Source organism: Thalassophryne amazonica, chromosome 3 (genome assembly GCF_902500255.1).
Source record: "Thalassophryne amazonica chromosome 3, fThaAma1.1, whole genome shotgun sequence".
In the NCBI taxonomy this organism is placed as follows: Eukaryota; Metazoa; Chordata; class Actinopteri; order Batrachoidiformes; family Batrachoididae; genus Thalassophryne; species Thalassophryne amazonica.
The window spans coordinates 6,778,818-6,791,481 of record NC_047105.1 but is presented as its reverse complement, the minus strand read 5'-3'; the positions used below and the strand labels follow the sequence as shown (position 1 = coordinate 6,791,481).

Here is a 12,664-nt window from a genome sequence, read left to right as displayed (position 1 = left end):
TTTATGATGTAATTTTGGGCTCATACGTATGTGATTTAACTTGTAAATTGCTTGGAATAAACTTAAAGAGTTCTTAAAGAAAATTAGATATGAGAGTAAATTTAAATTCCAAGACAGAAAAATATTCTTCAGTTAACTGAACGGCGTCTGTTGGCCATGGATTTGTTTGTTTCCTCCACCAGCGAAGTTGGAGGAGGTTCTGTTTTCATCCTTTTGTTTGTTTGTTTGTGAACAAGCTAGAGCCCACAATTTTTCATATATCCTTACGGAATTTTTACTGAAGATTCATATCGGCAAGAAGTGATTCAATTTTCAAGGTCATAGGTCAAAGGTCAAAGTCAGGAAAAATCTTGGAAAACTGAAAAAAATGCCTATCTTTAACATTGAATCAATTTTCAAAAACTCAAAACTCTGTCAAAAAAGAACAAATGTCTTTCATATTTGGGAGCGTTATGTAGGACGGTATCCTTTATCGACTGACAAAGTTTGATCCAGATCTGATCCAGATTACAGATTTGTGGCTATTTACATTTAACATTGAAAACCCCATTTAATGTATATTTTACTTTATATCTTAATCAAACGTGAGTCACTCTCATATTTTAAAGTGAGGTGCAGACTGACACTCACTATCACCAGACAAATTTTGATCCAGATCTGATCTGGATTGTGGATTTTGTGGACATTTGAATATAATATTGAAAAGCCCATTTGGTGTACACTTGTATGTAAAAGTTTGGGCACTCCTGATGATTTCCATGATTTTCCTTTATAAATCATTGGTTGTTCGGGTCAGCATATTTCGGATTAAATACGTATATCACATATCAGACAAACACAGTGATATTTGAGAAGTGAAATGAAGTTTATAGGATTTATAGAAAGTGTGCAATAATTCTTTAAACAAAATTATAAAGGTGCTTCTATATTCTATGGTCAAAATACAAAGCGTATTAATCTGTAAATCTGGTGTTTTTATCCACAGTATCCGGAGTGTCCGTGTCTGCCAACTGCACCAAACATTTCTACTTTCTACATTTTACAAATTTATTTTACAACAAAACTGTTCAGTTTTCACCAGTAACCTTTTTTAGAACACTGGTTAACCGTGGGTTTCTCCTCATGTTGATGATTTAGTTGTATTTTTTTTTTTTTTTTTCTGTGCAGTTTTGTGACTTGTCTGAGGTTTGGTGACATGCAAACAAACAAACAAACAGAATAATGACTGAATTTCTACCCATGTGGTTCCAGGTGACTTCAGGCGGTCTGGCGGTTTACCTGTCGAGGGATCAAGAGGTTTGGCTGGAAACTAAAGATTACAGAGGGATGAAAGGAAGTCCCAGCGGTTACAGCATCTTCTCCGGCTTTTTGCTGCTTGCTCACTGAGCCCCAAAAACAAACAAACATACAAACAAACAGAGAGACACAACAACACTCCAAGTCTGTACAAACAGCAGAAAAATCATTTCCACGCTACTTCAAATCACATTTTTGAAATTGTTACTATTTGCTTTCATTTACCATGTTTATGGTCATTTCCAGCCACCATACTTCAGATTAATAAAATAAAGTTTATAAAGTTGAAAAAGGTTCAGTTGTGTTATTCTAAAGGTAACAAAGTTTACAGGAAAACTCCAAGAGTTTCTTTTTGATTGATATAGCTGCCTTATATTCATTCATTCATTTTCTGATGCTTATCCGAGTCCGGGTCGTGGTGGCAGGAGACCAAGCAGATCTTCCCACACTTCCCTAGCCTCAGCCAAGTCCTCTAACTCTTCTTGGGGGATACTGAGGTTTTTCCCAAGCCAGCTGGGAAACATAAACCCTCCAGTATGTCTTGGGTCTTCATTAGGCCTCCTCCCAGTTGGACGTGCCTGGAAGACCTCCCTAGGGAGACGACCAGATCACCAGACCTCCTCAGCTGGCTCTTTTCATTGCAAAGAAGCATCAGCTCTATTCCTCCTCCCTCCCAGATAGTCCAGCCTCACACCCTGTCCTGGAGTGTGAGCCCAGATACCTGAAGGTGGAATTGAATTTCTGTCACTTGCATCCACAATCTTTTTCTTTCAGTCATTAACCAAAGATCATGACCGTAGGTGAGGGCTGGCATGTAAATCGACTGTTAAATTGAGAACCTCACCTTTGGCTCAGCTCCTTCTTCACCACAACAGTCCAAAACAGTGTCTGCAGAAACTCAGATACAACTCTGATTATCAAGCTCATGTTCCATCTTACCCCCACTCAGAACAACACCCTGAAATACTTGAGCTCCTCCACTTGGGACAGTAACTCTCCTGTGTCCCAGAGGGGACAGTCCACAGTCTTCCAACAGAGGACCGTGGTCTCAGATTTGGAGGTGCTGATTCTCATCCCAGTTGCTTCACACTCAGCCTCAAACCTGCTCAGTGCTCATCCAAGGCCACCGCCTGCTGAAGCCAACAGAACTACATCATCTGCAAAAAAAGAGACACAACTTTAGGTCACCAAACTGGACACCCTCCAGCCTCTGACTCCGCCTAGAAATCCCATCCATGAACATCACAAATAGGCCTGGTGACAAGGGGCAGCCCTGATGGGGTCCAACACCCACCAGCAACAAGTTCAGTGTACTGCAGAGAATCCAGACACGGCGCCTACTTTGGTTGCATAGAGACCAGATCACATGTTGAAGTGGGAACAGTACCTCATAGTCCAACAGCAGGAAACATTGGGGAACCTGGTCTTTGGCCTTTTCCAAGTCCAAAAAACACATGCAGATTGGGTGAGTATACTTATTTTACTTATTTATTTTAAGGTTTCCAACACCACCCATTTAAGATGATCTATCTTAAAATATAAAAATGTAATAATAGAAATGATGCAGTAGCTTTTATTAGTAACACATGATCAGTGTCGCAGCAAGTAAAACTCACAGTGCGAGCGACAGTCCAGCAGTTATAAATCATTTGCAGTTGTTGCAGTTGCAGTTGCATTTGCCATGATCCTGCACCTGTTTTTGACAGGTGACAACACGCAGCTTGTGGTTATCTGATGTTTTGCTTTTGTTTTTATGTTTACGCCAAGTAACCACAAGATTTTTTCCGCGGGTATGAGATCTGCTCCAAACCGAACTCACCGAGTCACAAAGCTTTGTGAATATATTACAAATGATCTTCTTATGGCCTCAGACAGTGGACTCATCTCTGTGCTTGTTCTGTTAGACCTCAGTGCTGCGTTTGATACTGTTGACCATAAAATTTTATTACAGAGATTAGAGCATGCCATAGGTATTAAAGGCACTGCGCTGCGGTGGTTTGAATCATATTTGTCTAATAGATTACAATTTGTTCATGTAAATGGGGAATCTTCTTCACAGACTAAAGTTAATTATGGAGTTCCACAAGGTTCTGTGCTAGGACCAATTTTATTCATTTTATACATGCTTCCCTTAGGCAGTATTATTAGACGGTATTGCTTAAATTTTCATTGTTACGCAGATGATACCCAGCTTTATCTATCCATGAAGCCAGAGGACACACACCAATTAGCTAAACTGCAGGATTGTCTTACAGACATAAAGACATGGATGACCTCTAATTTCCTGCTTTTAAACTCAGATAAAACTGAAGTTATTGTACTTGGCCCCACAAATCTTAGAAACATGGTGTCTAACCAGATCCTTACTCTGAATGGCATTTCCCTGACCTCTAGTAATACTGTGAGAAATCTTGGAGTCATTTTTGATCAGGATATGTCATTCAAAGCGCATATTAAACAAATATGTAGGACTGCCTTTTTGCATTTACGCAATATCTCTAAAATCAGAAAGGTCTTGTCTCAGAGTGATGCTGAAAAACTAATTCATGCATTTATTTCCTCTAGGCTGGACTATAGTAATTCATTATTATCAGGTTGTCCTAAAAGTTCCCTAAAAAGCCTTCAGTTAATTCAAAATGCTGCAGCTAGAGTACTGACGGGGACTAGAAGGAGAGAGCATATCTCACCCATATCTTCATTGGCTTCCTGTTAATTCTAGAATAGAATTTAAAATTCTTCTTCTTACTTATAAGGTTTTGAATAATCAGGTCCCATCTTATCTTAGGGACCTCATAGTACCATATCACCCCAATAGAGCGCTTCGCTCTCAGACTGCAGGCTTACTTGTAGTTCCTAGGGTTTGTAAGAGTAGAATGGGAGGCAGAGCCTTCAGCTTTCAGGCTCCTCTCCTGTGGAACCAGCTCCCAATTCAGATCAGGGAGACAGACACCCTCTCTACTTTTAAGATTAGGCTTAAAACTTTCCTTTTTGCTAAAGCTTATAGTTAGGGCTGGATCAGGTGACCCTGAACCATCCCTTAGTTATGCTGCTATAGACGTAGACTGCTGGGAGGTTCCCATGATGCACTGTTTCTTTCTCTTTTTGCTCTGTATGCACCACTCTGCATTTAATCATTAGTGATCGATCTCTGCTCCCCTCCACAGCATGTCTTTTTCCTGGTTCTCTCCCTCAGCCCCAACCAGTCCCAGCAGAAGACTGCCCCTCCCTGAGCCTGGTTCTGCTGGAGGTTTCTTCCTGTTAAAAGGGAGTTTTTCCTTCCCACTGTAGCCAAGTGCTTGCTCACAGGGGGTCGTTTTGACCATTGGGGTTTTACATAATTATTGTATGGCCTTGCCTTACAATATAAAGCGCCTTGGGGCAACTGTTTGTTGTGATTTGGCGCTATATAAAAAAAATTGATTGATTGATTGAATATTTCTCACATTAAAAAAAGTAAGACCCTTCGGCTGCTCCCTTGTTTTTCACTCAGGGTTGCCACAGCAAATCCGAGGTGGATCTGCATGTTGATTTGGCACAAGTTTTACACCAGATGCCCTTCCTGGTGCAACTGCACATTACATGGAGAAATGTGGCAGGAGCGGGGTTTCAACTGAGAACCTTCTGCACTTTTGCCATTGGTTTTTGGGGAAAGAAGTGTTTTTATTGTTGAGTTGTGGGTGTCTGGTGGTGTTCTGCTGCACTGTAAATCATTTGCTTTTTAAGGATAAATAAAGTGAAACTTGGCTTGACTTGACTTGGTCAGAGTGTCTGCCTCCCATCTGGGGGGTCATGAGTTTGCATCCTGAGTGGGGACATACACGACGCAGAGGTTAAATTTACAGTATGCTCATGCCTGTACTCCTGCTAAGTTTCAGGAAGTGAAACTTAAACCAGATCACACCCGTTAGGGTTTTGCAAAATGAGCATTTTTTTTTTTTCAAATTTGTAAAATTATTGTAAATGTCTGACATTTTAAACAGATCCACTTCCAAACTGATTTGTTCTGATCTGGATTGGAACAAACAGAATGAACCGATTTAAATTTCTTGATGAAAGTTCAGAAACAAAAACAGTTAAAAGTCAAACTTGTTGGCAGACGTTGTTTAAACCTTGACAAAGTCGCACATTTTGTTTTGAGGATTTTTTGTAAACTATCATAAGCACAGTTCAAACTTGACACAGGACAACCTCCCAGCTGGGACTGGAACCAACAGCCCTCCCGGGTCCCACTAATAGTTGAGTATGTTGTGAAATTACTAATAATATACTGTGTATGTTTTAAAAACTTTCACAAGTGAATATTTGTGGAGTCCTAACAAAGGATGTCCTACTGTGCATTTCCTGTTGACACATCTCAGGTCTGTTTTAGGTCCCTCGTGCTGATTAGAACAAAAAGTGGAGCACAGTTTTTGGAGATGACTTGGTTACAGTCACGCTGCGCCTAAAGAGTCCTCCGCCCCGAACCCCAGGGGGGCAGACACAGAAGTGAGGGGCCCTGGGATGATTTCTTGTGATAAATTAAATATATGTCCCCTGAATGCACCATTTTGGGGGCCATGATTTAATGGCATTGGTTAATTAAATTTATGCTGCTAAGTGTGTGTTTGAGTGTGTAATTGGGGGGGACTGTAATTTCTACAATAATTAATTATCAAATTACATGATTGAAACTCCCCCCTCCCTCTCCTCCTCCCAAAAAACATTATTTTTTATTATAACAAACAATAACAACAACAACACAGAAGAACAATGATTTCTATTAAATAACTAAACAAAAATATAAATGCAACACTTTTGTTTTGCTCCCATTTGTCTGTGCAATAATCATGCTGTCTAATCAGCATCTTGATGTGCCACACCTGTGAGGTGGAGAAGTCCTCACTAGCACAGATTTAGACAGATTTCTCAACAGTATTTTAGAGAAATATGTCTTTTGTGTATACAGAAAATGTTTTTGATCTTTGAGTTCTGCTCATGAAAAATGGGAGCAAAAACAAACATGTTGCATTTATATTTTTGTTCATATGTTCCAATAAACTCCCTCATCTTTGAGGACTTTATCCAGATTTCCTCAACATCCTCACAACTTTTTCAGTTCCAGAATATATTCTGGATCACTTCCAGAACTGAATCACTGATTTCCTGGAACATTGTCTCTCTGCTCACTAAATGTTACATAAATCCAGCCGTATGAACTTCATCACATCTCATTAATGTCGCACAGAACAAGCTGATAAAACAGAAGAAACCTCTTCCTCATTCACTGACAGTAAGGAGAGATATTTAGAGATTATTTTATTATTTTTTATGATGTCTCATCATTTCTCCACCTTCAGACTTCTTGTTGATCTGTTTCACTTCCTCTGATGGAGGCTTTCTTTATCATTTCTGCTTTTTCAGATAAATTTGAACATGAGAAGACATCTCAATTTGCAAAACTGTGTTGTTTTATAATTGCACTGTTATGACTGACAGATTGACAGATGTTTGGGTGATGTCATCAGCTCAAAAAACGTCCACATCTTTAAGCCCCCATCGCATATAGCAAGAGTTTGACGGAACCATGGCCGACACGGCAAATACTGCCATAATCCAACACAGTCGGGGGGAAAAGAGGCGTGGCCAGCAGTGTTGAAGTGCAGACAGACTGCTTTGTCCACACCTGTCAGATCACATCCAGAGCGCATGTAGACGACACAGACTGCTGTCAGACGCCCATAAAAGGTGCTGCAGACTGACCGATCTCCAAATGTGATCATTTATTACAGTGTGAGATGCGTTCAGCTCCAAGCCTGACACATGCAATGATGCATTACTGTGCACCACGTAAAGGCGCAGCTGCCCGTGTTATGATGGAGACAATAGTCGATTATTTACGGTGCCCATGGGACAGAATGGACAAATATCTGCCCTGTGAGGTCTATTGTGGATATAACAGCCTGTTTAGATTTGCGGCAGTGTGTGCACAGTAGCACACGGAGCTTTCAGTTTGATAGCCGCTGTTCACATTCTCTGAACATCATAATAATTCATAATTATTATCAAGATGAACATACATTTCAACAGTTCCTTTGCACTCGGGGGGAGGGGGATGGATATTATCATACGTGGCACAGGTCATACCGGCAGGCTTTGCGGTGCCAGATCCATCTTGAAGCTCCCTCGTATGCACTCAAATAATTTTGGATCCTGTTTTCCTCGCCATCTGAATATGTAAACTGCAGTCAGATGGTCGTCAGATTACACATGGATCGCCGTCGGAGAGACGATGGTTTTTAATTTGGCCGCCGAGCCATGGTTTCCATTGTTTATCAATTTCATAATTTGGCCGCCGAGTCAACCTGTTTTCATGTTGCGGATATACACTCAACAAAAATATAAACGCAACACTTTTGGTTTTGCTCCCATTTTGTATGAGATGAACTCAAAGATCTAAAACTTTTTCCACATACACAATATCACCATTTCTCTCAAATATTGTTCATAAACCAGTCTAAATGTGTGATAGTGAGCACTTCTCCTTTGCTGAGATAATCCATCCCACCTCACAGGTGTGCCATATCAGGATGCTGATTAGACACCATGATTAGTGCACAGGTGTGCCTTAGACTGCCCACAATAAAAGGCCACTCTGAAAGGTGCAGTTTTATCACACAGCACAATGCCACAGATGTCGCAAGATTTGAGGGAACATGCAGTTGGCATGCTAACAGCAGGAATGTCAACCAGAGCTGTTGCTCGTGTATTGAATGTTCATTTCTCTACCATAAGCCGTCTCCAAAGTCGTTTCAGAGAATTTGGCAGTACATCCAACCAGCCTCACAACCGCAAACCACGTGTAACCACACCAGCCCAGGACCTCCACATCCAGCATGTTTACCTCCAAGATCGTCTGAGACCAGCCACTTGGACAGCTGCTGAAACAATCGGTTTGCATAACCAAAGAATTTCTGCACAAACTGTCAGAAACCGTCTCAGGGAAGCTCATCTGCATGCTCGTCGTCCTCATCGGGGTCTCGACCTGACTCCAGTTCGTCGTCGTAACCGACTTGAGTGGGCAAATGCTCACATTCGCTGGCGTTTGGCACGTTGGAGAGGTGTTCTCTTCACGGATGTTGCGAAGGAGATGTGTTGCACTGCATGAGGCAAATGGTGGTCACACCAGATACTGACTGGTATCCCCCCCCAATAAAACAAAACTGCACCTTTCAGAGTGGCCTTTAATTGTGGGCAGTCTAAGGCACACCTGTGCACTAATCATGGTGTCTAATCAGCATCCTGATATGGCACACCTGTGAGGTGGCATGGATTATCTCAGCAAAGGAGAAGTGCTCACTATCACAGATTTAGACTGGTTTGTGAACAATATTTGAGGGAAATGGTGATATTGTGTATGTGGAAAAAGTTTTAGATCTTTGAGTTCATCTCATACAAAATGGGAGCAAAACCAAAAGTGTTGCATTTATATTTTTGTTGAGTATAGTTTGAGTTTTTATTTTAAAGGACTTTACATGACTAAGCGTTGCATTGCTGCTTGCATTGGGGTGCTTGTGTCTGACACTTTGCGTCTGTGTAACTGTGCACACAGCGTCTGTGCAGTTGGCTGAGATGTGTTCATTATTAAACTTGGAATTAATTTTTGAAACAATGCCTTATTTAAATACTTATTGACGTTTTGGGTTTAGGCCGAGCCAAGTAGGCTACCAGACGTGCTGAATGTGTGTGGCGCTGCACTGCAGCTTGCATTATCCATGAAGAGTACTTATGTCTGACATGTCGCGTCTGTGTGCTCACTTTGCCAGTGCTGTAGGCTAAGTGATAACGTTGCTTGCGATGTCCAAACGAGGCATACTTTTTCATACGGTGTATTATAATACCTACACCTTACCTACAACCCCAAAGGTTGGGCCCGTCTGATTTTTTCTGGGCCCACCCAATTTATGATTTCTGCCTATGCCCCTGGCCTGATGTTTGGGAAAACGAGCGAGACGAGAGCCGCATGGAGCCACACATCTGGCTATCCCCATCTCCTCCTCCTCTCTGTGCCACTCCATGGCACAGAGTCCAATTAAGCATACAGTCACAAAGTTCTTCTGCTGTGGATTTTGAGGAGCAAACTGGAGCGATCTGAAATGTTCAGCAGCTGATGGATGAATATTGGGGTGTGTGTGTGTGGAGACAATTCACCTCATTCACAACGTGAAATAGTGCGCAACAGCACACAACAGCGCGGAACATTATTCTTAACCGTGCGTAATGGCTCCTGATAATGCTCCACCAACACGTTCCATTAATCATAATGCATGGTAACAGGTTGCAGCAGTTCCTGAGGACACCTGACGCCTCTGCCTCAAATCATCACATTCGTGATAAGCAGCTAAGAATGTATACTTAGTGGCATTCGTGACATGCCGTTGTTATGTGTAAAAGCAGCATTAGAGAAACTCTCGTGGTGCCGTGATCCTTGTGTCACGTGACCAAGATACATGCCAGTGAGTGGTGTGCTGTTCACTGTGTGGTTTTGCACACAAACCAGGATGGTGCTTACAAGGTTCTGCATACAAACCACATCTTGACTTGCATTTACCATAGGATTTATGGGGTGTTGCAGCATAATTGATTTTGTTATCGGATACGAGCCTCGGTAAGCTTTCACTTGCAATGGATGGATGAGATTTATTGTCATTGTCATTACAAGTGCAACAACGAGATTAGATCCACATTGACATTACCACAGACAAACAGCAATTAATCCACAATTATTACTTGTTTACCGTAATAATGGCACACATCAGAATTAAGACAACACATATACATTTGACATTGTTTATGTGCACTAAATTTGAAACAGTCCGTTCTCAAATTGAGGCGATGTGAGTGTGTGGTAGCCGCTGCAACAGGAGTCGCGCTGCCACCAGCTTGGGGGGAACGGGGACCTGCCGCAGCTAAAACCACGCAGCCCCCGGAGGGGAGAAGGGGTGGCGTGAGTGGCAGCTGGGATGGGTTGTGTGATGGGTGACAGGAGGGGAGGTAGGAGGGAAAGTGGAGCATGCTTCAGTCTTTGTCCATGTGTGAGTCTGTCCTTGTACTGGAGTCAGAGAGATAAGGAGGCAGCCAATGTTCCCCAAGGCTGTAGAAATTCTTCTGGAGGAAAACAACATGGCATTTTGTCCTTCAGAGGCTGATAAGCCTGCCGTGTTTGTGATTGAGCAGTGAAAACACTTTTACAGCTTCAAACCAGATCCCAAATTATGAATATTCCCCAGTCTCTGAAATCTTCATCTTCATCTGCAAGGTGCGCATTTCATCCAAGATGTTATCCAACTTGCGTCTGAGTTCAAGGGTTAACGCAGTCTGAGAATGCATCGCCTTGCCCAACTCATTAATCATGACGGACAAGTGAGGGGTCGTGGTTTTGGTGGCAGCCGTCTTACCAATTTTCCAGTAGGTCAGGGCAATACATAAGCCAATAAGTACCAGCCCTCCTACTATGAAACCAAATATGAATAAATCCTCGATGTCCTCCACAGAGAATGGCGCAGAGCATGCGACACGCCACATCTCCCAGGCGTCGAGAACATAGCCCACAGGATAAGTTCCATCTGGGCACGCAGGGTCCCTGGCCCTGATCTTCTTGTAGAAAAAAATGGTGTCAATAGTGTTCAGAGACCAGCTGATCAATTCCATGGTTAATCCAATTCACAGTCTGGTGAAGTAGGGACTTTGAAGGTTGGAGCAGAGATAGAGGAGAGAGGAGCAGATGCGACCGCCCTCTCCGGAGTCCCAAACTGTTATGGTTATCTCATTTTCCGTGGGCATGACGTTTCCAGGGTTTTGTGCCTGAACTCTTCATATATAAAAGTGGACTGAGTAAATAAAATGCAAAGTCAGCGGCACATGAAATAAATGAATTATTATTATTATTATTTTGACCATAAAATGTAGACGCACTGGACAGGTTGAAAACCTGGTGTATTTTTCTGACACCAATAACTTTCAGGGTTCCGGCCTCTTGGTGACATAATTCAGGCATGTACCTGGCAACACACAGCCCAACCCACATACCAAATTTGGCTGAGCGGGGTCCCATAGGGAAAAAAGTGTGTTTTTTCAGACCCCAGTAACTTTTAGAGTTACAAGTTGATCGAGACAATAATGAAGTATGCACTGCTCCACCCCCATCTGAACGCATATGTTATGTTTGAAGCAGATTGGCCCAGCAACCTCCACGTGACAGACAGACACACAGATGCAGACCAGTATTATAAGACCCTTGATACAGTCGGGAAAATAAGTATTTGATCCCCTGTCAGTTTTGCAGGTTTTCCCACCTCCAAAGAATGGAGAGGTCTGTAATTTTTATCGTAGGTACACTTCAACTGTGAGAGACAGAATCTAAAAAAAAAAAAAAAAAAAAAGAAAAGAAAATTATAGTGTATGATTTTTAAATAATTATTTTGAATTTTATTGCATGAAATAAATATTTGATAATGTACCAACCAGCAAGAATTCTGTCTCTAATTTTTCTTTAAGAAGCCCTCTTATTCTGCACTCTTTACCTGTATTAATTGCACCTGTTTGAACTTGTGACCTGTATAAAAGACACCTGTTCACACACTCAATCAATCACACTCCAACCTGTCCACCATAGCCAAGACCAAAGAGCTGTCTAAGGACACCAGGGACAAAACTGTAGACCTGCACAAGGCTGGGATGGACTACAGGACAACAGGCAAGCAACTTGGTAGAAGACAACAACTGTTATGATTATTTATTAGAAAGTAGAAGAAACACAAGATGACTGTCAATCTCCCTCGGTCTGGAATTCCATGTAAGATCTCACTTTGTGGGGTAAGGATGATTCTGAGAAAGCTCAGAACTACACAGGAGGACCTGGTCAATGACCTGAAGAGAGCTGGGACCACAGTCACAAAGATTACATTAGTAACACATGATGCTGTCATGGTTTAAAATCCTGCAGGGCAGCAAGGTCCCCCTGCTCAAGCCAGCACATGTCCAGGCCCGTTTGAAGTTCACCAGTGACCATCTGGATGATCCAGAGGAGGCATGGGAGAAGGTCATGTGGTCAGATGACACCAGAATAGAGCTTTTTTGGAATCATCTCCACTTACCATGTGTAGAGGATGAGAACAACCCCAAGAAAACCATCCCAACCGTGAAGCATGGGGGTGGAAACATCATACTCTGGGGGTGCTCTTCTGCAAAGGGGACAGGACGACTGCACCATATTGAAGGGAGGATGGATGGGGTCATATATTGCGAGATTTTGGCAAACAACCTCCTTCCCTCAGTAAGAGCATTGAAGATGGGTCATGGCTGGGTCTTCCAGCATGACAATGACCCCAAA

The 12,664-nt window shown here is 42.2% G+C and overlaps 1 protein-coding gene and 1 long non-coding RNA gene across 2 annotated transcripts in view; one reads left to right on the top strand and one right to left on the bottom strand.

Annotated features, from left to right (window-relative positions):
• The window catches only part of LOC117505805, an 18,891-nt gene extending 17,539 nt beyond the window's left edge, over nt 1-1,352 (bottom strand). The window contains exon 1 of the long non-coding RNA XR_004559270.1: nt 1,227-1,352. This is a non-coding gene — a long non-coding RNA (uncharacterized LOC117505805). The remainder of the gene's footprint in view (nt 1-1,226) is intronic.
• The window catches only part of LOC117505788 (complement C1q subcomponent subunit C-like), a 31,995-nt gene extending 30,407 nt beyond the window's left edge, over nt 1-1,588 (top strand). The window contains exon 7 of the mRNA XM_034165329.1: nt 1,252-1,588. Coding sequence (XP_034021220.1) covers nt 1,252-1,386 — 135 coding nt within the window. The 3' untranslated portion in view covers nt 1,387-1,588. The remainder of the gene's footprint in view (nt 1-1,251) is intronic.
• The last annotated feature ends 11,076 nt before the right edge of the window (nt 1,589-12,664 follow it).